This window comes from Bombina bombina, chromosome 2 (assembly GCF_027579735.1).
Source record: "Bombina bombina isolate aBomBom1 chromosome 2, aBomBom1.pri, whole genome shotgun sequence".
Classification (NCBI taxonomy): Eukaryota; Metazoa; Chordata; class Amphibia; order Anura; family Bombinatoridae; genus Bombina; species Bombina bombina.
Window position 1 is genome coordinate 971,610,173 of NC_069500.1, and position 26,559 is coordinate 971,636,731.

Consider the following 26,559-nt stretch of genomic DNA (forward strand, 5'->3'; position numbering starts at 1 on the left):
ATTACACCGTGTCATAATTTATTTAACAGAAATAAAGCCAAAATGGAGAAGCCATGTGTGAAAAACAAAGTACACCTTATGATTCAATAGCTTGTAGAACCACATTTAGCAGCAAAACTTGAAGTAATCATTTGCTATATGACTTTATCAGTCTCTCACATCGTTGTGGAGGGATTTTGGCCCACTCTTCTTTACAACGTTGCTTCAGTTTATTGAGGTTTGTGAGCCTTTGTTTGTGTACAGCTCTCTTAAGGTCCCACTACAGCATTTCAATCGGGTTGAGGACTGGACTTTGATTGGGCCATTGCAAAATCTTTTATTTTTCAGCCATTCTGTTGTAGATTTGCTGGTGTGCTTGGAATCATTATCCTGTTGCATGGCCCAATTTGGGCCAAGCTTTAGCTGTCAGACAGATGGCCTCACATTTGACTCTACAATACTTTGGTATACAGAGGAGTTCATGGTCGACTCAATGACTGCAAGGTGCCCAGGTCATGTGGCTGCAGAACAAGTCCAAATCATTACCCCTCCACGACAATGCTTGGCAGGTGGTATGAGGTGTTTGTGCTGATATGCTGTGTTTGGTTTTCACCAAACGTGGTGCTGTGCATTATGGCTAAACATCTCTACTTTTGTCTTGTCTGTCCAAAGGACATTGTTCCAGAAGTCTTTTGTTTTGATCAGATGCAAATTTGCAAAGCTAAGCCATGCTGCCATGTTTTTTTTTAGAGAGAAGAGGCTTTCAACCTGGCAACCCTTCCATACAAACCATACTAGTTCAGTCTTTTTCGAATTGTATGGTCATGAACGTTTTGGTATACATGTTGAGGTCTGTAGAGTCAGTGATGCAACTCTTGGGTTCTTTGCAATTTCTGTGAGAATTGCACCATCTTACCTTGGGGTGAATTTGCTAGTACGTACACTCCTGGGAAAATTGGCAACTGTCTTGAATGGTTTCCACTTGTGAATAATCTTTTCACTGTAGAATGATGGACTTTAAATTGTTTGGAAATGGCCTTATACCATTTCTAGATTGATGGGCAGCAACAATTGCTTCTCTAAAATCATCGCTGATGTCTTTGCTCCTTGGCATTGTGTTAAAGGGGCAGTAAACCTAAAAAATAATGTTATTTAATTCTGCACATAGTGCAGAATTATATAACATTATTTTAGCACAAACATTATTCATCAAAGTATTGCTGCAATATTTTATTTTCATTTACCATTTTACAGACCACCGCTCCTTACTCTACTGAGCTGGTCTCGGTAGTGGGAGAGAGCTACATCTAGTTTAATGGCGCGATCGGCCCGACTCAGTAGAGTAAGGAGCGGCGGTCTGTAAAATAGTAAATGAAAATAAAATATTGCAGCAATACTTTGATGGATAATGTTTGCGCTATGATAATGTTATATAATTCTGCACTATGTGCAGAATTATATAACATTATTTTTTAGGTTTACTGCCCCTTTAACACACACCTGAATGCTTCAGACCAGCAAACTGCTAAAACTTTGGCTTTTATAGAGGTGGTCACACTTGATAATGATCAATTAATCAAGGGCATTTGATTAGCAGCACCTGGCTGTTACTTAGCCTCTTAATTCCTATGGAAGCAGTAAGGGTGTACTTATTTTTTCAAACATGGCTTCTCCATTTTGGCTTTGCTTTTGCTTAATAAATCATGTCACAGTGTAAAATGTTGTGTGATGTTGTTCATCTGAGGTTGTATTTACCTAATTTTAAGACCTTCTAAGGACCAGATGATTGTTATGTCCTGATAGGTAAAACCATAGAATTCAAAGAAGGTGTAACTTCTTTTCCATATATATATGTGTGTGTGTGTGAGAAATATTCATATTTTTATGTCAGATTAGCGCACTTGAGAATATGCGTTCGGGTTAGAGTGAAAGTGGGGTGTTTTTTCCACTTTTTTTTCTCCATTGACTTCTATAGGGGAATAGGTAAGTTCAGCTTTTTGCACGTATCGGGCTAGCACGCATGCAATACATTTTTACTTTCAACTCATAATACGAGCGCAACCCGATGCGGGCAAAAATGTACTTCTAGCGCAGTTAATGCTCGAGCAGGAGAATTAAATAGCACTCCATTTGTAATCTGGCCCTTTTTTTATTTACTTTTATCATAACATTTGCTTTGTTCTCTTGGTATTCTTTGTTGAAAGCTAAACCTAGGTAGGCTCATAAACAGATTTCTAAGTCGTTGAAGGCCGCCTCTTATCTCCGTGTATTTTGACAGTTTTCACAGCTAGACATCGCTAGTCAGCACTGATTGGCTAAAATGCATGTCCGTCAAAAGAACTGAGATAAGATGGCAGTCCGCAGAGACTTAGAAGGTAACCACAGTGTTAGTTATGCAAAACTGGGGAATGGGTAATAAAGGGATTATCTTTCTTTTTTTATCATTATCATTTTTGTTTTCTTAAGTGAGCATTTTATAAGTGAGGCAATAAGAATTAGGCAAAATAATTATATAAGAGTTTTACTCAATGCTCACCACACTGCTGCTTAATAAACTAAAAAAATGCCTATTGACATCTGCTGAAGGAATGCACACTACATCAAGTTAACCCTATTCTCTCTCTTCTGCTTTCAGTTATGTGAATTGAGTCCTATAACACTATTCACTGCTTTCTGGGTTTTCCTCCCCTGTGTAACTCTCTTTTGGTATGTGAATAGAGTCCTGTAACATCTGTGGCAATATTCAATGCTTTCTGGGCTTTTCTCCCCTGTCTCTTTTGGTATGTGTTTGTAGTCTGTTAAATTCTGTATTTACTGTGATAATATTATATATAATATGTGATAATGTCTTGTCGTTAGCTATGAGACGTTCAAACCTTTTCAATATTTGCTACAGTTCCTAAATGTATACGTTAACTAATGGTATAATCTCAGCCCCCTACAAATTATATTGTCTGTTTATTTTAAAGGGACAGTCAAGTCAAAATTAAACTTTCATGATTCAGATAGGGCATGCAATTTTAAACAACTTTCCAATTCACTTTTATCACTTTGTTCTCTTGGTAATCTTAGTTTAAAGCTAAACTTAGGTAGGCTCATATGCTAATTTTTATGCCCTTGAATGCCGCCTGTCATTTCAGGGCATTTTTACAGTTTTTCCCACCTAGAAGGCGTTAGTGCCATATAGACAATATTGTGCTCACGTCAGTGGAGTTACCTAGGAGTCAGCACAGATTGGCTAAAATGCTAGTCTGTCAAAAGAACTTAGATTAGGGGCAGTCTGCAGAGGCTTAGATACAAGGTAATTACAGAGGTAAAAAGTATATTAATAAAACTGTTGGTTATGCAAAACTGGGGAATGGGAAATAAAGGTATTATCTATCCTTTTAAACAATAACAATTCCGGTGTAGACTGTCCCTTTAACTTAACTTACCGCAAATCATTGGTAAACGATTGGCCTTTTGACTGTCATTTATCATGTCATTAACTTATTTAGTGGACTCGGCTGAATGCTTTGAATCTAATACTTCTATGGGGAAGCATTGCTGGATTAGCATTATTGTAATATCAAATGTTCACATTTCTGAAGTGAGCATTTAATAAGTGAGGCATTATGAATTAGGCAAAATAATTATACAAGAATTATTATACTCAGTACTCACCACAATGCTGCTTATTAAGCAAAACTAATTGTAATACTGTGTTTTATGTGTTTCACTGTTTCCCTTTTGTAAAAATGCTCAATATCTTTATCTTCCCTTTTGTTACCTCTCGTCTCTATAACAAACTACTTTATTAATTTACTCCTCACCCCACCACCTGCACTGTTCATTGGCCCATCTCTTTTACCCTCACCTCACTTTTGCACTCACAAACTTCACACGTTCCTAAACACTCTCTCTGCTCTCTGCACCCCACCCACAAAATACTCTCAATACTGCAAATCTGTATTTCATCTTATGTCACTCTCCCTCAGACACACATGCCCTCATTCTTGGGGACTTCAGCCTTCCTATTGTCAATCCCAATGGCTCCTCTGAAAAACAACTTCTCCAACTCACTTCCTTTTTAAAAGAGATAGTAAAGTCCAAATTAAACTTTCACGATTCATATAGGGCAGGGTTCTTCAAACTTTTTCCCAAGACCCAGTGCAATGATACCATATACCTTCGCAACCCTATTTGTATCCATTCCTTGGGGGGCGATTTACTAACTTTGCCTGAAGGCTCGTACGGAAACAGGGGTATACGGCCCCATTCGGGCTGTGATAAATCGGCCCCTTAGTCTGAAAATTTCTAAAGTATTATGCAACAAGATAGCTGCAATTTTTGGCAAAGTGACTACAATGTGTGTGTACAATATTCCTCATTGTAGTCAAACTTGAAAGTGTTGTAAAAGGTAATAGAACACACATCACACACTCTCATACAACAGACACACATCACACACTCTTATACAACCCACACACCACACACACTAATATAAAACACACACACACCACATACACTAATATAAAACACACACACCACATACACTCATACAATAAACACACCACACACACTCTCATACAACACATACACACTCCACACACACTCATACAACCCACACACACCTCACAAACTCTCATACAACCCACACACACCACACACACACACCACACACAATCTAATACAACACACAAACACCACACACACTTTCATACAACACACACACAACACACCACACATGTGTAAACATATTGTTGCGACCCAGTAATGGGTCCCGACCCTTGGTTTGAAGAACCCTGATATAGGGGATGTAATTTTAAACAACTTTCCAATTTACTTTTATTATCAAATTTGCTTTGTTCTCTTGGTATTCTTAGTTGAAAGCTAAACCTAGGTAGGCTCATATGCTAATTTCTAAGCCCTTCAATGCTTTCTCTTATCTAAATGCATTTGACAGTTTTTCACAGCTAGAGGACGTTAGTTGATGTGTTTCATATAAATAACATTGTGCTCACGCATGTGAAGTTATTTAAGAGTCAGCACTAATTGCCTGAAATTCAAGTCTGTCAAAAGATCTGAGATAAGGAGGCAGTCTGCAGAAGCTTAGATACAAGGGAATTAGAGGTAAAAAGTATATTTCTATAACAGTGTTTATTATGCAAAACTGGGGAATGGTAAATAAAGGGATTATCTATCTTTTTAAACAATAACATTTTTGGTGTTTACTATCCCTTTAAGTCTGTCACAAATAACTGATTTTCCCATTCACAAAGATGGCAACTACCTTCACAAATTCCCCTTTTCTTCTTTCTTACCATCATCTCTTGCATCTTTACATCACTCCCTATAACTTTCTCACCATCTTCCCCTAACACCAAACTCCCCAGAAGCACTAAGTCACTCGATCAACAACAGCTCTCAAACACTCTCAAACCTCTGCTTTCTTCTAGCTCCTCCTTTTTCTGTCCTGACCAATCTATCTGACACTACAATTTCAACTTTACATTGGTTCTTGACAATTTGGCCCCTCCTACCATAGCTCGGAAGTCCCACACTCATGCTCAGCCCTGGCATTCCTCACTGACATGCTACCTATGAGGATGTGCCCTCACTGATGAGTGACAATGGAGAAAATCTCAGTGTACAGCTGACTTTCTTCACTACAAGTTCATCTTGAACTCCTCCTATTCTGCCCTTAACCTCTCTAAGCAAGATTACTTCTCTACTCTTATCTCTACTCTTTCTTCAAACCCAAAATGTCTGTTCTCCACTTTCAATACTCTTCTCCACCCACCTCCTATTACAACTTCTCTCTCAGCTCAAAATTTTTCCAGCCACTTCAACAACAAAATTGATTCCATAAGAAACAAAATCATCTCTTAACATAGTAACAGACTCCACCCCCCAAAGACTTGCAATCATCCAAAACCCACAAAGCCATAAATTCAGCTCTTTCACCCCTGTTACTGAGTATGAAGTTTCTGCACTTATACTATCCTCTCACCTCAATACCTATCCCCTTGATCCCATCCCCTCACAGCTATTCCCCTCCTTTTCTTCTACCCATATACTCACAGACATGTTCAGCCTCTCTCTCAGCACAGGTATATTTCCCTCATCTCTAAAACATGCACTGGTCACACCTGTCCTCAAAAAAAAAAATCAAACCTCCCCATCCAACTACCGCCCTATTTCCCTACTTCTGCTTGTCTCAAAACTTCTAGAAAAACTAGTATTTACACATCTATTACATTTCCTTACATTAAACTCCCTCCTTAACCCACTGCAATCTGGATTTTGCCCCCAATACTCCACAAAGACAGCAATCATTAAGGTTACCAACAACCTACTTACATAAAAATCAAAAGGCCACTTCTCTCTGCATAATCCCCCTTGATCTGTCTGCATCCTTGTGACACAGCTCTCTTGTGGTTCTCTTCCTACTTGTTTAACTATACCTTTAGTGTAGCCTTCCCTAGTGCATTATCTGCCCCTTTACCACTTTCTTTTGGGGTACAACACGGCACTATCCTTTGTACCCTTCTGTTCTAAATCTATACATCATCATTAAGTTTCTTAATAATGTCCTACTGGTTTCAATATAATTTGTATGCTGATGACACCCAAATCTACCTCTCTGCACCAAACATATTTTATTTCTAGCTAGTTGGTGTCACTAACTGTTTCTCTCATATCTTATCTTGGATTTCCTCTCACTACCTTAAACTTAGTCTCCCCAGAATTGAACTCCTTATTTCCCCCCTTCTCCCAAAATATCCACCTCCAATTTTTCTAGAACTGTCAATAATTCCATCATTACCCTGCATGCCCTATGTCTTGGGGTCACACTTGACTCAGATACTTCTTCACTCCTTAGACAATTGCTGCTGCTTCTACCCTAAAAGCATCTCCAAAATTCTTCCTCACACAAGACACAACTAAGATTTTAATCCACTATCTCACCCTTTCCTGCTTTGACTACTGCAGCCCCATCCTCTCTGGTCCCCCTAACTGCTATCTAGCTCTTATACAATTCATAATGAATGCCTCTGCCAGACTCATCTTCCATACACGTAACTCGTCATCTGCTGAACCTCTCTGCCAATCCCTTCACTGGCTTCCTCTAGCCTCCAGAATTAAACACTAAATTCTAACTTTGACATACAAGGCCCTCAATCGCACTGCTCCCCCTATATCTCAGACCTTATCTCCAGATACTCTCCCTCCCGTCCCCATCGCTCTGATCACAATCTCCTTCTCTCTTCCTCTCTCGTTACGTCCTCATGTTCTTGTCTACAGGACTTTTCCAGACTGGCCCCAATTTTGTGGTGTTCTCCGACTCACTCCTCAAAACTCTGCCCGAGTTTTGAAAGTTTCAAAACTGTTCAGAGATACATACAACATATGCTAAACTTTTCTAACCTCAGTTCCTCTACTCCTTTGTTATCCCCTTGAACTTAAATGTAAGTATATGAGCCCAGCTATTTGTAGATCACCATCATGAGAGCTGACTACAACAGTGCAACTCTTGGTAGGGCCCTCTGCCTACATGTTCCCTATAATTTTACCTTGCATAACATTTGTTTATAGCGCTTAAGAATCTGTTGGCGCTCTACAAATAACTGATGACTTAAATAATAATAATATAATCATCTTTTTTTTTTACAATAAACATTTTCAAGTAGACTGTCCCATTAAGGAACTAATATGAGTTTATCACCAATATGTGAAATGCTGGTTAAATGAAAATATTGAAATACTTTATTACTTTTGAATCTGTGCACTTCCATCATAATTTATGAGACATATGAACTTGCTTTCTGTATTTATCTTTTTAAAAGATTTAAAAATACTAAACTTTCAGTGTACCTATTGGGTTATAAAAAAGCTAAACAATGTATTGAAGGAAAAGAAACAGAGAGCCATATTACAAGTGCGCAGTATTTAGCATTTGTGCTCACGCACAAACACCACCAGAAGTAAACTTTCCATGCGTGCAGGTTAACGTGGATATTACAAGTTAAAAGCAACTTCAAGATTTCTATATCACAACTGCATTAAATTCTTATCCCTGTAGACTTCAATGGTGCACTCAAACTGATAAAAAACTAATACTTTTCTCTTGCATGCTAACCCGACACAGTGTTAGACCAACTGCACTAACCGAAGGTAGATATGAATATTTTGCATTCCAATGTTCTTCACATAGAAGAACATGTTTTATTTAGTTTTAATTATATATTTCTATATGTATCTGATGATTATTTTGTAAAATATATATATATATATATACATATATATACACATACAGTATATATATATATATATATATACATATATATATATAATTATATATATATATATATATATATATGTATATATATATATATGTATATTTATATATATATATATATATATATATATATATATATATATATATATATATATATATATAATGTGATATATATAATGGGGAGAACATTAGAGTGTAAAATACATACACAGTAAAACACAGCATGAAATATTAAAAATGTATTACAAATTATTTTTTATTTTTTCAGGTATTTCAGTGGAAAAGGCTCCAAAGTATATATACATATGTATTCATGTGTTTATGTATATATATATATATATATATATATATATATATATATATATATATATATATATATATATATATATATATATATATGTATGTATATACACATATAAACATAAATACACATATATGCACATATATACATATGTATATATACACACATATTTAGACATGAATATACAGTTATATCTATATATTTATTATAGCCCTTTCCATTTAAACACCTTGTCATATACGATATACTTTTTAACACTTATAACGTTTTATTTTTAATATTTCTATGATTTTTTTAATTTATTTTTTATATATTTATTTAAATCCAGCAATGTATACAATTAAACAACATAGTTAATAAACAGCCGCGAAAAAAAAATAACTTACAGTGAATACAGTCAGCTAGGAATCTTATTTCTATGATTAATTTTATTAGTAATGTATATATGGGTGTAAAACTTTATTTTAATGTATTTCTGTTGTGTTTAATGCAACTTTTTTTAGTCCTAACCCTTTACGCAAGGTCTTCAAACGCACAAATTTAGTTTGCATTTGTGCTGTCTCGTTTATTTTCAGCTTGTAATACGCTTGCACATTAACACTGGTACGATATTTCAATATTGCGTGCACTCTAACGTTAGCATGACACATAATCTAGCCCAGAATGATAAAAAGCAAGATAATGCTTAAAGGGACAGTATACACCAATTGTCATTTAACTGCATGTAAAGAAGGAATATGCATGGATACCAATATAAAAATCTAGTATAAAACCTTTTAAAAACTGACTTAGAAACTCCCAGTAAAGCACTGTTAATGAGGTTAGGCAGGGACACCCACGCAAAGGTGCTGAGTGCAGAACCTCACCCCTGCCCTCTCACCTGCATTTGAAAAGTCCCATTATACAAACAGAAGTAAATCAGTATAAATCTAAAACGTTGGGGCTTGATTAGGAGTCTGAAAATCAGCACAATGCTGTTTAAAAATAAACAAAACTATATATTTTATATTTACAAAAACACACCCAGATGGGCTATATAAATGGATAATCTACAAAACATGTATGCAAAGTGTGTACAATGTCCCTTTAATGTAAAACAAATGTGTGAAGGAAATGCAAGGGTGAATAGATTTCATCTTATATTACCATTGATGCAATGGATATAATTAAAGGGACAGTAAACACCAGAATTTTTGTTGTTTAAAAAGGTAGATAATCCCTTTATTACCCATTCCCCAATTTTGCATATCCAACACAGTTATAATAATATACTTTTTACCTCTGTGATTACCTTATATCTATGCCTCTGCAAACTGCACCCTTATTTCAGTTCTTTTGACAGACATGCATTTTTAGCCAATCAGTGCTTGCTCTTAGGAGCTTCACGTACCAGAGCTCAATGTTATCTATATGAAACACATGAACTAACGCCCTCTAGTGGTGAAAAAACTGTCAAAATGCTTTCCGATAAGAGGCAGTCTTTAAGGTCTAAGAAATTAGCGCATGAACCTCCTAGATTTAGCTTTCAACTAAGAATACCAAGAGAACAAAGCAAAATTGGTAATAAAAGTAAATTGGAAAGTTGTTTAAAATTACATGCCCTATTTAAATCATGAAAAAAAAAAAATTTTTACTTTACTGTCCCTTTAATATTGATGTCAAATGTCAATAGCAATATATATGTCATCAAAAAGATATACACACATTATCTATCTATCTATCTATCTATCTATCTATCTATCTATCTATCTATCTATCTATCTATCTATCTATCTCATCTATCAATCTAAATATTAATTTGTGGGTTCCATGCTACAAATGAATCAAACTGAATATAGAATTTGAAACATTAAATTAGACAGCTGATTTTGCTGTCTTAATACTCTGTATCCTAGATATTTAAAAAAAAACAGTTTTTATGAATAGAGGAGGTGTGACATTTAAAAAACAAATTTAATAGTATGTATATTCATGTTACTTTAAAGCTCATACTTACGTTTTTGTTCCAGCTTGCTCTACAACTAAAACAGAAAATGTTATATATTATTACAATTTATATGTAGAAATAATTATAATGATGTCACACTATAAATAGATGGCAGTATAGTATAGCATGATATAGTATGATGTGACACATCAGTGGTTCCCAGAGTTGCTTTGCGTTTGACTGCTTTTTGCTTTGCATTTTGTTTTACTGCACTTTGCTTTCAGGCATTTCCTTTTATAAAAGTTCAAATTTATCAGCAATCTATACTCTCTGTGACTATGATAAAGTGCAGACACTTGTACAAGAAGTAGTAAAACAAAGAATGCAAGTCTTTTGCACATTAGAAGCACATATTGTTAACATTAAAGTGAAGGTCAACTTCACTCAACTACCCCATGGCATCGGATAAACTTTGCAAAATGAGGGTGGGTTTAATTCATCAAATTTTTTAGATTTCATTATTTTTTTTAAATCTTTACCTTTTGAACGCTCCGACGATAAGCGCATTTCTCCCGCCCGGCATTTTGTCAAATTGATTGACAGATGAAGATTCTTAAAAGAACGAATCATTGTTTCCCCCGGGCCGTGACGTTTGTGCAAAGGGGCTGAACGCCCCGGGGGAAAACAAGGATTCGTATACACTGTATATATATAAATATATAATTTTAGGACTTAAGATCCCCTTTTCCTTACCCCTGCCTCACCTGATTTATTTATTTAATTTTATATACAAGTTGATGATGGATAAAGTCAAGAAAGTTTCATTAAAACAGTTCTTACCTGGGGTCTTTCTCTGGCATATCTTGTAGAGAAATACAGCAATTACTATAGAAATGATTACAGCCAGGAGAATACACACAACCGTCACAATTCCTATAGGTAAGAGAAAACATTACGTTAGTTTATTACCGTTGCCCTGTAAGTGTCACTCACATATTACTCCTTGTTTTTATTGGCATTACATAACTGTTGTCAAAGATAACCTCTATGCTCTATTGCTCTCACATTAAAGGGACATGAAACACAATTCTGTTATTTCGTGTTTCAGATAGATCATGCGATTTTAAATAACTTTCCAATGTATTTATATTATTTCATTTGTTTTGTTCTATTTGTATCCTTTGTTGAAAAATATACCTAGGTAGGTTCAGAAGCTGCTGATTGGTGGCTACACATTAATGCCTTTTGTAATTGGCATTCAGCAAGCTCCCAGTAGTGCATTGCTGCTTCTTCAACAAAGGTTATCAAGAGAATGAAGCAAATTAGATAATAGACGTAAATTGGAAAGTTGTTTAAAATTTTACGATCAATCTGAATCATGAAAGAAAAATGTTGGGTTTCTTGTTCCTCTAAGTTTGAATTTAAAAATGTGTAAACATACCTGCTAGATGAATAAACAAATGAAATCCATTTTGTCAATAACTAGTGTTTCATTGTAAAAAAAAAATCTGTTTTAAAATTCTCAAGTCAGTATTTCATCAGTAACTTTAGTGCTTCATATAGTTACTTGAACCTAGTGGTGCTAAGTGCTTTTTGTGTCAGTGTCTTCTGCAAGAGGCTCCCTCTAGTAATCATTTTACGCTTTATTAACAGACTAAAGTAATGTTAAAGGACCAGTAAATAAAGAAAATGTCCATCTGCCACTAAAAGCAGGGGGTGTCAATCAACCCGATGGTGTCTGATCGGGTTGATTGTTGTCCGCAGCCTCAGATGTGGCGGACTAGTTAAGGAGGTCTTAAGACCGCTGCTTCTTAACTGCTGTTTCCGGCAAGCCTGAAGACTTCCACAGAAACAGGGGCATCTGGGGCCATTCAGCCCTTGATAAATAGGCCCCTTAGTCTGAACTTTAAATGAGTAGAACATTTTTTTCTGACAAATTTCAGTTATGTCTATTTCCATTCCGCCTGTATCATGTGACAACCATCAGCCAATCACAAATGCATATACCTATATTCTGTGAATCTTTGCACATGCTCAGAAGCATGGTGTCTCAAAAGTGTGAATATAAAAATACTGTACACGTTTTCTTAATGGAAGTAAATTGAAAAGTTGTTTAAAATGAGATTCTCTATCTGTATAAATAAAATTACTTGTGTGTCCCTTTAACAGACATCCCAAGTCTCCCTGAAGTTCAGGGAGTCTCCCTGATTGTAATATCGGCTCCCTGATGCCAGCAAATGGAATGCAATCTCCCTGAAACTCGAAATACCATGATCCAATGTGGCCCAAATCCGGAAAAGTGTTTCTTTAAGGAATGCCTTTAGTTGCTGGGACGTTATAGAACCCTCAAAGCATGCATCAGTAACCAAAAAGCCCCCACTGATTTTAATAAAAATAAAACACAAATACTACCTTATTTACTGCACCTAATTAAACTTCATATTCTAAAATATTTGAGCATTCAACAAGCGTACGATTACTGGAAAAAAGAGGCTAGATTTAGAGTTGGGCGGTAGCCGTCAAAACCAGCGTTAGAGGCTCCTAACGCTGGTTTTTACCGCCCTCTGGTATTTAGAGTCAGTCAGGAAAGGGTCTAACGCTCACTTTGCAGCCGCGACTTTTCCATACCGCAGATCCCCCTACGCCATTTGCGTATCCTATCTTTTCAATGGGATCTTTCTAACGCCGGTATTTAGAGTCGTGGCTGAAGTGAACGTTAGAAATCTAACGACAAAACTCCAGCCGCAGAAAAAAGTCAGTAGTTAAGAGCTTTCTGGGCTAACGCCGGTTTATAAAGCTCTTAACTACTGTGCTCTAAAGTACACTAACACCCATAAACTACCTATGTACCCCTAAACCGAGGTCCCCCCACATCACCGCCACTCTATTAAAATTTTTTAACCCCTAATCTGCCGCTCCGTACACCGCCGCCAGCTACGTTATCCCTATGTACCCCTAATCTGCTGCCCCTAACATCGCCGACCCCTATATTATATTTATTAACCCCTAATCTGCCGCCCCCGCTATCGCTGACACCTGCATATTTTTTTAACCCCTAATCTGCCGCTCCGTACACCGCCGCAACCTACATTATACCTATGTACCCCTAATCTGCTGCCCCTAACACAGCCGACCCCTATATTATATTTATTAACCCCTAATCTGCCACCCCCAACGTCGCCTCCACCTACCTACAATTATTAACCCCTAATCTGCCGACCGGACCACACCGCTATTCTAATAAATGTATTAACCCCTAAAGCTAAGTCTAACCCTAACACTAACACCCCCCTAACTTAAATATAATTTTATTCTAACGAAATAAATTAACTCTTATTAAATAAATTATTCCTATTTAAAGCTAAATACTTACCTGTAAAATAAACCCTAATATAGCTACAATATAAATTATAATTATATTGTAGCTATTTTAGGATTAATATTTATTTTACAGGCAACTTTGTATTTATTTTAACCAGGTACAATAGCTATTAAATAGTTAATAACTATTTAATAGCTACCTAGTTAAAATAATTACAAAATGACCTGTAAAATAAATCCTAACCTAAGTTACAATTAAACCTAACACTACACTATCAATAAATTAATTAAATACAATACCTACAAATAAATACAATTAAATAAACTAACTAAAGTACAAAAAATAAAAAAGAACTATGTTACAAAAAATAAAAAAATATTTACAAACATTAGAAAAATATTACAACAATTTTAAACTAATTACACCTACTCTAAGCCCCCTAATAAAATAACAAAGCCCCCCAAAATAAAAAAATGCCCTACCCTATTCTAAATTAAAAAAGTTCAAAGCTCTTTTACCTTACCAGCCCTGAAAAGGGCCCTTTGCGGGGCATGCCCCAAAGAATTCAGCTCTTTTGCCTGTAAAAAAAAACCATACAATACCCCCCCAACATTACAACCCACCACCCACATACCCCTAATCTAACCCAAACCCCTCTTAAATAAACCTAACACTAAGCCCCTGAAGATCTCCCTACCTTGTCTTCACCACACCAGGTCCCGATCTGTCCAGAAGAGCCTCCGAAATCTTCCTCCAAGCCCAAGCAGGGGCTGAAGAGTGACGTCCATCCTCCGGCTGAAGTCTGAATCCAAGCGGCACATGAAGAAGTCCATCTTCGGGAAGAAATCTTCATCCTATCCGGGCAGAAGAGGACATCCGGACCGGCAAACATCTTCATCCAAGCCGCATCTTCTATGTTGTTCCATCGGATGACGAGCGGCTGATCTTGAAGACCTCCGGCGCGGATCCATCCTCTTCGTTCGACGTCCAACTGAAGAATGAAGGTTCCTTTAAGGGACGTCATCCAAGATGGCGTCCCTCGAATTCCGATTGGCTGATAGGATTCTATCAGCCAATCGGAATTAAGGTAGGAAAATTCTGATTGGCTGATGGAATCAGCCAATCAGATTCAAGTTCAATCCGATTGGCTGATCCAATCAGCCAATCAGATTGAGCTCGCATTCTATTGGCTGTTCCGATCAGCCAATAGAATGCGAGCTCAATCTGATTGGCTGATCCAATCAGCCAATCGGATTGAACTTGAATCTGATTGGCTGATTCCATCAGCCAATCAGAATTTTCCTATCTTAATTCCGATTGGCTGATAGAATCCTATCAGCCAATCGGAATTCGAGGGACGCCAATCGGAATTAAGGTAGGAAAATTCTGATTGGCTGATGGAATCAGCCAATCAGATTCAAGTTCAATCCGATTGGCTGATTGGATTAGCCAATCAGATTGAGCTCGCATTCTATTGGTTGTTCCGATCAGGGATAACGTAGCAGGCGGCGGTGTACGGAGCAGCAGATTAGGGGTTAATAATAATATGCAGGGGTCAGCGATAACGGGGGCGGCAGATTAGGGGTTAATAAGTGTAAGGTTAGGGGTGTTTAGACTCGGGGTTCATGTTAGGGTGTTAGGTGCAGACTTAGGAAGTGTTTCCCCATAGGAAACAATGTAGCTGCGTTAGGAGCTGAACGCTGCTTTTTTGCAGGTGTTAGGTTTTTTTTCAGCTCAAACAGCCCCATTGTTTGCTATGAGGGAATCGTGCACGAGCACGTTTTTGAAGCTGGCCGCGTCCGTAAGCAACGCTGGTATCTAGAGTTGCAGTGGCGGTAAATATGCTCTACGCTCCTTTTTTGGAGCCTAACGCAGCCCTTCTGTGAACTCTAAATACCAGCGGTATTTAAAAGGTGCGGGAGAAAAAAAGCCAGCGTAGCTAACGCACCCCTTTGGCCGCAGAACTCTAAATCTAGCCGTAGGTTTGTTGTATGTGGTTGTGCAATAAAGCTACTTTTTATGTGACTTTAGTGGGAAGCTTCTTTAATGATAAGTCTCTATCTTATTTAGGGTTTAAGGTGTCCAATATATAACTGGGGGGGGGGGTGGCGGCGCAGTAGCAGGAGAAGCCACCTCCCTGAAATTAGTTTTTGCAGGTTGGGATGTCTGCTTTAAAGTAGCTGAAAATGCCTCATACTGAAATGTCCAGTAACTGTAAGGCACTAATATTTGTTATCTAATTGAACTCAATGGTGGCCGATTTGTTATGCTATTAATGCAGCAGTTTTCCGCGCAAGCCTTCAGGCTCGCCGGAAACATAAGTTAAGAAGCAGCGGTCATAAGACCACTGCTCCTTAACTGGTCCGCCGCCTCTGAGGCTGCAGATATCAATCTGCCCGATCTCATACGATCGGGTTGATTGACACCCCCTGCTAGAGGCCGATGGGCCACGAATCTGCACAAGCAGTTCATTTACAGCGGGTTATGTCTGTCCGACAAATTATAAATCGGCCCCAATGTATCTTACTCATTAAATGCACTGGATTTTAGACTTTAATTTGACAATGCATAATAAATACCTGACCTGTGCTTACATTTATTGTATCTGAAAATTTACTGGACTTTTTTTGCTTCTATAGTCTTGAAAATATACATGTAAAATCTTGTTTTTTGTGCTTTTGTTTTGGGTCTGCAAAAGTGTGAAAAAAAAGCCCCAAACTTATATTTGTATACAATATAAACTGTTGTGCATGCTCTATAAGAATGATGAAAATGTTATTTTCACTTTAGAATAAATCAACACCTCAGTCTCCACACTATTTACATGGATAGAAGACCCCTCTTTTGAAAAGAGGAGGCTATAAAATGTTTTGTCTGAGAAAAAAGGAGTCTGTAATGAATCAGATATCCTCCCCTGTCCCCTCCCCCATTTGTGCTAGAGGGATAAGTGACCCCCTTTATTTGAAAGCAGATAATCTCTTCCTCATAGATTTCTGGTGATAAAAGTTAAAAATCTAACCCCACTTGACACCAGTTAGGGTTTCATTTCCTTATAACAGTCAAGTGATCGGCATATTAAAAACAATCACCTGACAGGAAGCTCTAACTGATATGTCTTTGTTCAGATACACTCATAAAGGCTAGATTACAAGTGAAGTGGTACTTAACACTCCCACTTAATCGCTAACTCCGATAGAAGTAAGCATTTTGCACCTGTCGGGTAGCGCTCGTATTACAAGGTGAAAGTAAACAGTTTTTGCTTGCGTGCTAACACGATGTACGCAACAAGACAAACCTAGTACATCTCGCGTGCGATAGCATATTCCCCCATAGAGGTCAATAGAGCAAAATAAGTGGAAATACATAAAACATATCCCGCTATGTGCATAACTAGGTAATGTTAAATATATTTACAGTATTTACAGTAAATACACAGTATAACACTTTATTAAATATGAATATTGCATAAATATGATTTTACATGTTTTCATCTACTTGACTGTAAAGGGCTCCAATGCACTTCTATATATATGTCTATATATGTATACATATGTATTTATGTGTTTATATGATTATATATGTCTATAAATACATACACACATAGAAACATAAATACGGTATATATATATATATATATATATATATATATATATATATATATATATATATATATATATTTATATATATATATATATATATATATATATATATATATATATATATATATATATATATATATAAATATATACATATACAGTATATACACATACATATTCATATTTAGACGTTTTCATTGCATCAGAGTCCAGTATGGAAGTTCAAGATATTTAGGGCTGTTTATGTCCTAAGTCCTTTCTTCCCTTAAAGGGACATTGTTCGCAAAAACTTTTATGGGGTATTTAAATAGAATGTAATTACCCTTTTCAGACAGGGAGCTGAAATTTTAACAAAAAAACTCTGTAAAATGATCTCAAGATCATATTTCACAGAGTTGCTTGTGAAATTTTCAGCTCCCTGTCTGCAAAGGGTAATTACATCCCGTAGTAACCGTGAGGAGAGCTAGAGGGAGTTAGATCCCAGCAAAGATTTACAGAGCAGTGAGGCAGAAACAGCTGAGTGCTGTTTGTATAGATCTGCAGCATTTCTGATGTTTTCATGAGGGCTGGCAGTCAACACGCTAGTTAGATTTGAAGGAAAATCCCTAACTCTATAACTAGTGTGCATTACGTACATATACTTATGTAGTGAAAGCACTGCAAGGCTTTTCATCATTTTTGGCAGCTTAAGCAGCACAATAGCTAATGCATGCCAATTACAAACTTTATCTTCAGCTAAACCTCTATTTAAATACCCCATAAAAGTTTTTGTGTACAATGTCCCTTTAAGGCTTGTGGTGATGTTGAATTTGTTTCCAATAGGCACTTATTTGGAGCAGAATATGTTCGAACTTTTATACCATTTGATAACAGGGCCCAAAAGGCATCAACGTGATTCAGTATTGTGTACATCTTGTCTGCCAAGATATTTTCACAGTTGAGGAAGTATTTCTATTGCTGTCGTTTTTTGTAGTACCTTGTGAGTTTGTGATAGTGTAGATATGGGAGTTTAGCTGCAGAAATATTCTCCTAAAGCTACAAACTTTTTCCTATCTCCTTCCTAGACAGGATACTAAAACAGAAAATCAATAATAAAAGGAAAGGGCGCTAGACAGTACCCCCCCCCCCCCCAGACTTCTGGGTTACAAGCTCATAATGAAGCACTAATTTTATATCTGCTATACCGTAATAAGAAATCCTGAAATGGGTTAATTCTTCTACATAGCTTTCAGAAGTATCTGCTATACCGTAATCCATCAGCTTACTGATCATGGAGGAACTCTGTCATGCCATTCTGGCTTTATTTGAGGACTTTGAATGCAAACTCTGCAAGACAATGGCGGACTTAACCTTGCCATCACAACTTAGAGATACACAGGCAGTTAGACCACCATTGGGATGTGCTAATAGTGCAGCAGTCACAAGAATTAACAACAACATGTGGAGACTGACACCTCAGCTACCTACTTATCAGGCGCAAGATTCACTTGTGTCGGTGCTTCAAGAACCCTGCATGCGGTCAATGATTGTTCCTGCCCCCGCTCCGGGGATTGCGGCCGACCCCTGGAGACGGGACATGGGTCATTTACATGCTGCGCAAGACCGCACGGAGGGAGCGCTGCAGACATTAGTCACGCATTTACATAACTACTGTAACATAAGAGACACCGCACACGAGCAGCCTGGTACTCTTTATAACTTGCCAGATGGACTACTTCAAGAGGAGAGTAGGACCCTCAGTCTTAAATTGGCGCTACAACTTCACAGGTCCTATCGAAGATTATCCATGCGGCAAGCCTTTATTCAAAGTGGTGAATATGTGTCGTTACTTTTTCAGCCGGCCACCTTTTTTATAAATGCTGGAGTATATACTATTGTCAAGAGAGGTGTGGGATAGGTGCTGGGTATATCACCTTGCTCACTGAACGGACGCCCCCCGGATCATGGGAACTGGTAGATCATTTTAACCTACTTGTAATTACAGTGAGCTCTTGACTGGATGGCTTGTATTCAGTGACGTTACATTTCTAATATGTTTGGCTCACAGGATAGCTATGGATGACCATCTATGTACTGTGAATTGTATTGTGTGGCCTCTACTGAAAATTTAATCTGGACATATGTTACTTTAGACTGCTTGTTCAATTTAGCTATTAAGCTTTTTATTATGTGTGATATTCTTCTATTGTATCGTAATATAATCCCATTGCTGACTGCAGATGTTTCCCCATTATGTTTTCAACCCATTATTGCATACGACTTTAGTCACTAGGTACTCACTAATTTTAGTTCTTGAGTCACACCCACTTTATGACCCTAATGTCCCTTAATATTGGATAGAGGCTTTGGGTCCCCTTATAGCATTTTATTTACAAGGTATGCTATATTATAAGTGTATTCCTTTGCCCTGAGCACCTTTCCTAGATGATAGGAGGATATTTCATAGAACATATATAGTATGCTCAGGGATCCTTACTCTAGCAATTTTACCGGTTCTCATGCACATGAGGGATGATCATTTTATTCTTACATGGGCCTTGAAAGTTCCAGCTCTACCTCTCTAAGTATTGATGTAAAGACTTCATTATTTATTATTATAATTAGATATAGTCCTTTTTACAATAGGAGGTGCAAGATTGCAATATACTGCTTTAGTGAATGTTACAATACTGGGTTATCTTACGCTATGTATTAGCACAATATAATTATACTCCACCATGTTAGATTAGAGTTAAGCATATAGCCCTAATGAAACTAGATATTAAAATGACTATATATATGTTTTCAGATGAGCTAGATATACCAAATTTGGAACCCTCATACTCAAGTTTTTAGAGTTCCCTCATGACAGCTATGGTTTTTTTATTACTGTTTGTTGGATTAACCTTTAAGACTTTATTCTCTGTCATATTCTGATGTTTCAGGTTACGGTTATACATTAGACCTATTTATAGTCCTGAGGGTCCAGGAGTGGCCCTATTTGTTTTATCTTGATTGCTACATTAAGACGCAACTGATTGCTTTGCTTTGAAATCCGTCACCATAGAAAGTTTTTACAGATAGTATTTTATTGTTTATTTTATATGGATAAGATATGGTTCATTATTTAACTACCTATTATATACATGAGAAAACTGAGGTTGTATGTTGAGACCCAAGAGCGGCCTCATTTTGACCATTATTGCCCTCTGTATTCTTTTTTTTTTTCATTTTCTACTTTGTTCCAATGCAGGGTCCAAAAGTGGCCCTATATGTAATTTGGAGGGCATAGAGTTATCTTCCGGCATCCCTTTTAGTTACTTCTAATTTTCCACGTCTTTATATGGCTAAGATATATTTATCCATTATGACATGCAGTGTATCTAACCTTGGAAAGGATTGTATGTTTTGACTATTCTGCTGTTTATCTTATGCTTGTAAGCTGGAATTAAACCTCAATAAAAATATTTAAAAAAAAAAAAAAAAAAAGGAAAGGGCGCTAAAGCACTTAGGTGGTAAATCAGGAAACAGGTGTTGCAATAATGCGAATATTCATATAAATCCCCATATAACAGTCTCTTTCTGGTGATGTCACAGTCTATCAATGGTTACCTTCAAACTTGCGCAAGTTTCCACAACCGTATCCAACTCCATAGTATCTGCTGTTTGCAAGTGGTCTTCTTTCCTCTGCTCTTAGTACATTAGTGTATGCAGGGTGATGACCTTTACTTTACCAGCAGTATTTTGAACATAAAGTTGCTCCATATCTCTTATTGCAGAGTGTATTACTGATCTCTGATATTAACAGAGTTTTCATTAGCTAGCAACTCTACTGGTCACCAAAACCAAGATGTGGTCTTGATGATCAGTAGAGTTGCTAGCTAATGGGAAGTCTGTGTATATCAGAGATCAGTAATACACTCGATACAGAGCAACTTTATGTTCAAAATACTGCTGGTAAAGTAAAGCTCAACACCCTGTGTACGTCAATGCCAACACATTTATGTGCCTTCCATAGTTTACATTGGTTAATGGTATCATCAGAGTTTTCTCTAAAGTAATTTAGGAAGGTAGTATCTATGTCTTGTCTGATTAAAGGTTTTCTAATAGAAATTCATCTAATTTCCACAGAAATGACAGCGTTGGGACATTCAGCCAGTCAATTCTACATTGCACTGGTGATCGGTAGTATGTTAGAGTCGTGGACCATGGAGTGTCCAGTTTGGTCTGTCAGTATATAGCTAATTCTAGTGTATGTATTATACGAGTGTGAGAAGAAGGTGTAATTCTTTCCTCTGGGGTGAGTGGATCTCCATATGTTATGTATTTTCAGGTGTTTCAGTTGGCTGTTTACTGGTTTAATTATTCGCTTTGGTTTGCTTGTGTGACCCGCAGATGTATCTAAACCGGGTCTAGTGGCAGGTTGAAATCACCACACAAGAACAGGGTGTTTTCCAAAATGATCTGGGAGATTTATTTGAAAATGTGGTGTTTATCTTGGTCTTGGTTTGGTAAGTAGACTAAGGTGACAAGTCTTTCATAAAGTAGTCCTATTACTATTATGTATCTTCCATTTTTATCCCTTTTCCACATGTGTAGCCTGGAATTTAATTGTGATTGAGGAGTATGCCGACTCCACCAGTTTTTGTGCGCCCTGAGGAAAAGAACATGGTATTTTGGCTAATTAATTTTGGTTCTCTACCTCTTTTAAAGTGGGTCTGAATATGAATAGGATGTCTCCATTTGTTTTGTATAAATTTCTAAATGCCTTAGACCTTTTTTTTCTGAATTATCTAGTCCTTTTAAATTTATTGTGATCAGTGTAAGTGGATGTGGCATGGAATTATTTCCTTTTGCCATTCTCAATAGGGGATTGTAGGGAAACTCTAATTTCCGATAGGATGGGAATTGAGTGGCATTGGAGAAGAGAGGAAGGGTAAGAAAAGGTAGTTAAGGGGTGTAATTTTCATATGTGTAGATAATTGTGATGTTATACTTCTAAAGTATTAGGTGCAAATGTACTAATGTGTCAACAATAGTGATGTATAAGAGTAACAGTAAGTAGAATATAATTCAATATTGCAATAACTTTTTTCTGAACTGTCAAAAAGAAAATTCCAACAGGAACAATAACAATGAGGAAAGTATCCCCACCACCAATCCCATACTATATAAACAAGAAAGATAAACATACGACCTGAGTCCAAAGCATCCTGTATGCAGACTCTAGTTAAAATACATGGGCAATCTGAATTAAGTGTCTTTAGTGTCCAGGGTTTGAGGTCCTATTGGAGGTTGCAGTTTGGTGGCATCTTTAGGAGGGACCTTTGGTGGCAGGCCTGCTTCCTTCTTGTTGATGGGTTGAATAATTGTGGTTCTCCATCTGTTTATCCTTCGGAATTAAGATGTTGATTTTCAGGTTTTTACGGAAGCTATTTAAATCCTCCATGGTTTGGAAGATGGAAGTAGTGTCTCTTCTAGTTGCAATTATGCTTACCGGGAATCCCCATCGGTATGCTATTTTTACCTCTCTCAAGATAGAGGTTATGAAGTGGAGATCTCTTCTTTGTAACTGGGATTAAATTTTCAAATATTTGGATGTGGTTGTTTCTGGGTAACTGCTGACTGGGTGGTAATAGGTGGTTGATGCTTACTGCCGTTGTAGCAGGTTCAGGGTGTTTAAGATAGCTGTGCAGCATTTTGGACCTTGTCTGACCCTCTGAATAATTGGGCTTTTGCCCAGGCAAAACTGATCTCTGTGCTGGAGATTTGGGGTGTAACAACAAAGGAGGTAATTATAACAGGAGCCTTATAATTTGAAGTGTGTTGTCCCTCACCCAGAGGTGTCAAGGGAATTGCCTGTAGGATATTAGGTACAGATCCCTAGGTGTGCTACTATTATGGTGTCTGTAGGAATTAACACTTACTCCTTTTTAGGTTGCTCTTGTATGTAATATTCAGCTTTGAGGAATATAGCTCTGATCCATGTGCTGTACAGGCTGATAGAGAGGTGAGACACAGTGCAGCTGCAGGCTGTTACTGAGCACAATAATAAGGAGTTTGTGTGTAGCTGGAGAAGTGTATCTGGTGCAGCTTTGCGGTATATGCTCTGCACTAAAGGTGCACCATTTTTATTGAGCCTAGCTTTGTTATAGGTGCAACTGTTTTTAGTGTGGGTGGCAGCGAGCTGACCTGTATGCGTCTGTCAATGCAAGACCATGTGGGAGTTGCGGCGTTCTTTAATCCCCACTCCTCAGAGTCTCCTTTTCAGTGGTGGCGAGTGGACACCTCCCTGTGTTTCCTTTGCTATTGTTCTGCACTGCAGTGGGGGGAAGTCAGCACACTGCGCCCTTCTGATTCTGTGTGGGCCTGAGCATCTCTTGAAGAAGGCTGGAATTGTAGTCCGGTATGGCCAATTGTCGGTGTCCAGCTTCCTTGGGCTCCTGGAGAGTAAGGGTCTTCTGTAATTTGGGTAGAGTGTGGTACTTTGGTCCTCTTTATCCAGGATTGGAGAATGTGGGTCTAGGAGCTATATCTTAGTGCGGCCAAGCTCCGCCCCCACATTTTTTTTCTCTTACACCTGAGACCTCATATATTTGAGCCCTTGTAACTTTTTTTGTGCTAATTTTTTTTAATACTTTTTAGTAGGTGGTGTTATTATGAGTGTAACTGTACTGTTAAATGTGCAACTTTTTCGTTTCGCAACACAGTTAACCAGAGCTCTGAAGATGTGGAAATCATCCTAGCATTAATCTCGATTGCTCTCAAGCAATCGTGTTTTCTTTTAACTTGTAATATGAGCTATAAACCTGTCACACGCAAACACCCGCAATAAACCACACATCACTCGCTCGTAACTGTTAACACGCCACTCGTAATCTGGCCCTGTATGAGAAAACTGGGTTATTGTAAAATAGGTGACATTTTGTGAGATAATATAAAGCATGATTTTTGGTGCAAGTATTTTATGTATGGAATTTTATTCTAAAATAATCTTTAACAAGACTACATAAGTTTAGACAGGGGTAGGCACATGCATATATTGTCACAAATGGTTGTCACCCCTCAGTGAAATTAGATTTTTGTGTTTTATTAAAATGTATATAATATCTCAGTGGTTACATAATTTATTCCTATCTATTTTATGCTTATATTGCAAGGTGGTGTAAAGTGACATAAATCATAAATAAATAAACATAGCAATACATACATATACATGTCTAAATTTGAACAGCCAATAGGATTTTAGCAGCTCTAATTCCTTTTGGCTGATTAAAATCTTTCAGCCAATAGGAATGCAAGGGACGCCATCTTTGATGGCGTCACTTGCATTGAAGTTCCAGTGTACGGCGGCGACCGTATGAAGAGGATGCTCTGCGCCGGATGTCTTAAGGATGGACCTGCTCCGTGCCGGATGGATGAAGATAGAAGATGCCGTCTGGATGAAGACTTCTTGCCACCTGGATGAGGACTTCTCCGGCTGGATGGATCCTTCAAGCTGGACTTCAAGAACTGTAAGTGGATCGTCGGGAGTTAGTGTTGGGTTTTTTAAGGTTTATTTGGGTGGGTTTTATTTTTAGATGAGGGTCTCGGCATGAAAAATAGCTAAATGCCCTTTTAAGGGCAATGCCCATACAATGCCCTTTTCAGGGCAATGGGGAGCTTAGGTTATTTTAGATAGGTTTTTTTATTTAGGTGGGTTGGTTGGCTGGGTGGTGGGTTTAACTGTTATCTTTTGGGCAATGCCCCACAAAAGGCCCTTTTAAGGGCCATTAGTAGTTTATTGTAGGCTAGGGTTTTTTTATTTTGGGGGGCTTTTTTAATTTTGATAGGGCTATTAGATTAGGTATAATTCTTTTTTATTTTTGATAAAAAAAAAAATTCTCGTAATTTAGTGTTTGTTTCTTTTGTAACTTAGTGTACGTTTTTTTTCTGTAATTTAGTACTTTTAATAATATTTACTTGTATATTTAAATATTTAAGTTTATTTAATTGGTATTTTAATTTAATTGTAGTATAATAGTTAGGGTAGGTTAATTAATAGTTTAAAATAGTTTATTTTAATTCTACAGGTAAGTTTTAATTTATATTAAGATAGGGATGTTGTAATTTTAATTTAAAGTTAGGGGGTTGTTAGGTTTAGGGTTTAATAGCTTAATTTAGTTTTTGGCGATGTGGGGGGATGACGGTTTAGGGGTTAATAGGTTTAGTTAGTGGTGGTGATGTGGGAGGCCAGAGGTTTAGGGGTTAATATGTTTATTTAGTGGTGGCGGGGAGCGGTGGAATAGGGGGTAATAAATTTTATTTAGGTTGCAGCGATGTCGGGGCGGCAAATTAGGGGTGTTTAGACTCGGGTTTATGTTAGGGTTTTAGGTGTAAATGTTACTTGTTTTCTACCATAGAAATCAATGGGTTATATTTCTTTGTCTTGCAGCATCGAACATAAGCTTTCGCTGCTTTCAGACTCCCATTGATTTCTATGGCATCCGTGGCCTCCAGGGTGGCGGATTGAAAACCAGGTACGCTGGGTCAGAAAAGACTCTAGCGTACTTGTTAAAAGTTTGATAACTGGGAAAACGTGTCAGATAGAGCCGAATGTGTATTCGGAACATCTGTAACGACGTAAGCATCGATCTGCGACGGGTTGAGATCGCCGGTTCGTATGTTACGTCACGAATTTCAACATTTTCCAGTTTTTAGGCTTTGATAACTAGGTCAGATCAATCTTGCAACAATTACAAAGCGGAATTCCAGCGTATTTGCGGTTGACACTTTGATAGATAGGCCTCATAGAGTGCAAATACTAATATATGTGTCTAGTTTCTCCATTCATCTAAGTCTACTTAGTTCTTGTATTATTAAAAGCAGTTAATTCACTAAAGGTGGAGGAATATGTGATCTTTAATGAATTTAATAGTCAAGCTCAGGATTCTGTGAGGATTGAAAGACTGGAGACAGGGGATGGTATAAAACAGCAGAACATTATATTTATCAAGACTGATGCACATCAACTGCTTCATTTGATTTGACTAAGTTATTTAATTGCTAGACATAAAGGACTTAAAGGGACAGTCTAGTCAAAATTAAACTTTCATGATTCAGATAGGGCATGCAATTTTAAACAACTTTCCAATTGTTGGAAACAATTTCTGGAGTAGACTGTCCCTTTCAGGA

The 26,559-nt window shown here is 37.4% G+C and overlaps 1 protein-coding gene across 2 annotated transcripts in view; it reads right to left on the reverse strand.

Annotated features, from left to right (window-relative positions):
* LOC128649926 (uncharacterized) overlaps positions 1 to 26,559 on the reverse strand; it is a 433,711-nt gene that overhangs the window by 69,425 nt on the left and 337,727 nt on the right. For both annotated transcript variants that reach the window (XM_053703485.1, XM_053703484.1), the window contains 2 exons: positions 11,329 to 11,421; positions 10,558 to 10,582 (listed from right to left, as the gene is read on the reverse strand). In XM_053703485.1, coding sequence (XP_053559460.1) covers positions 10,558 to 10,582; positions 11,329 to 11,421 — 118 coding nt within the window. The remainder of the gene's footprint in view (positions 1 to 10,557; positions 10,583 to 11,328; positions 11,422 to 26,559) is intronic.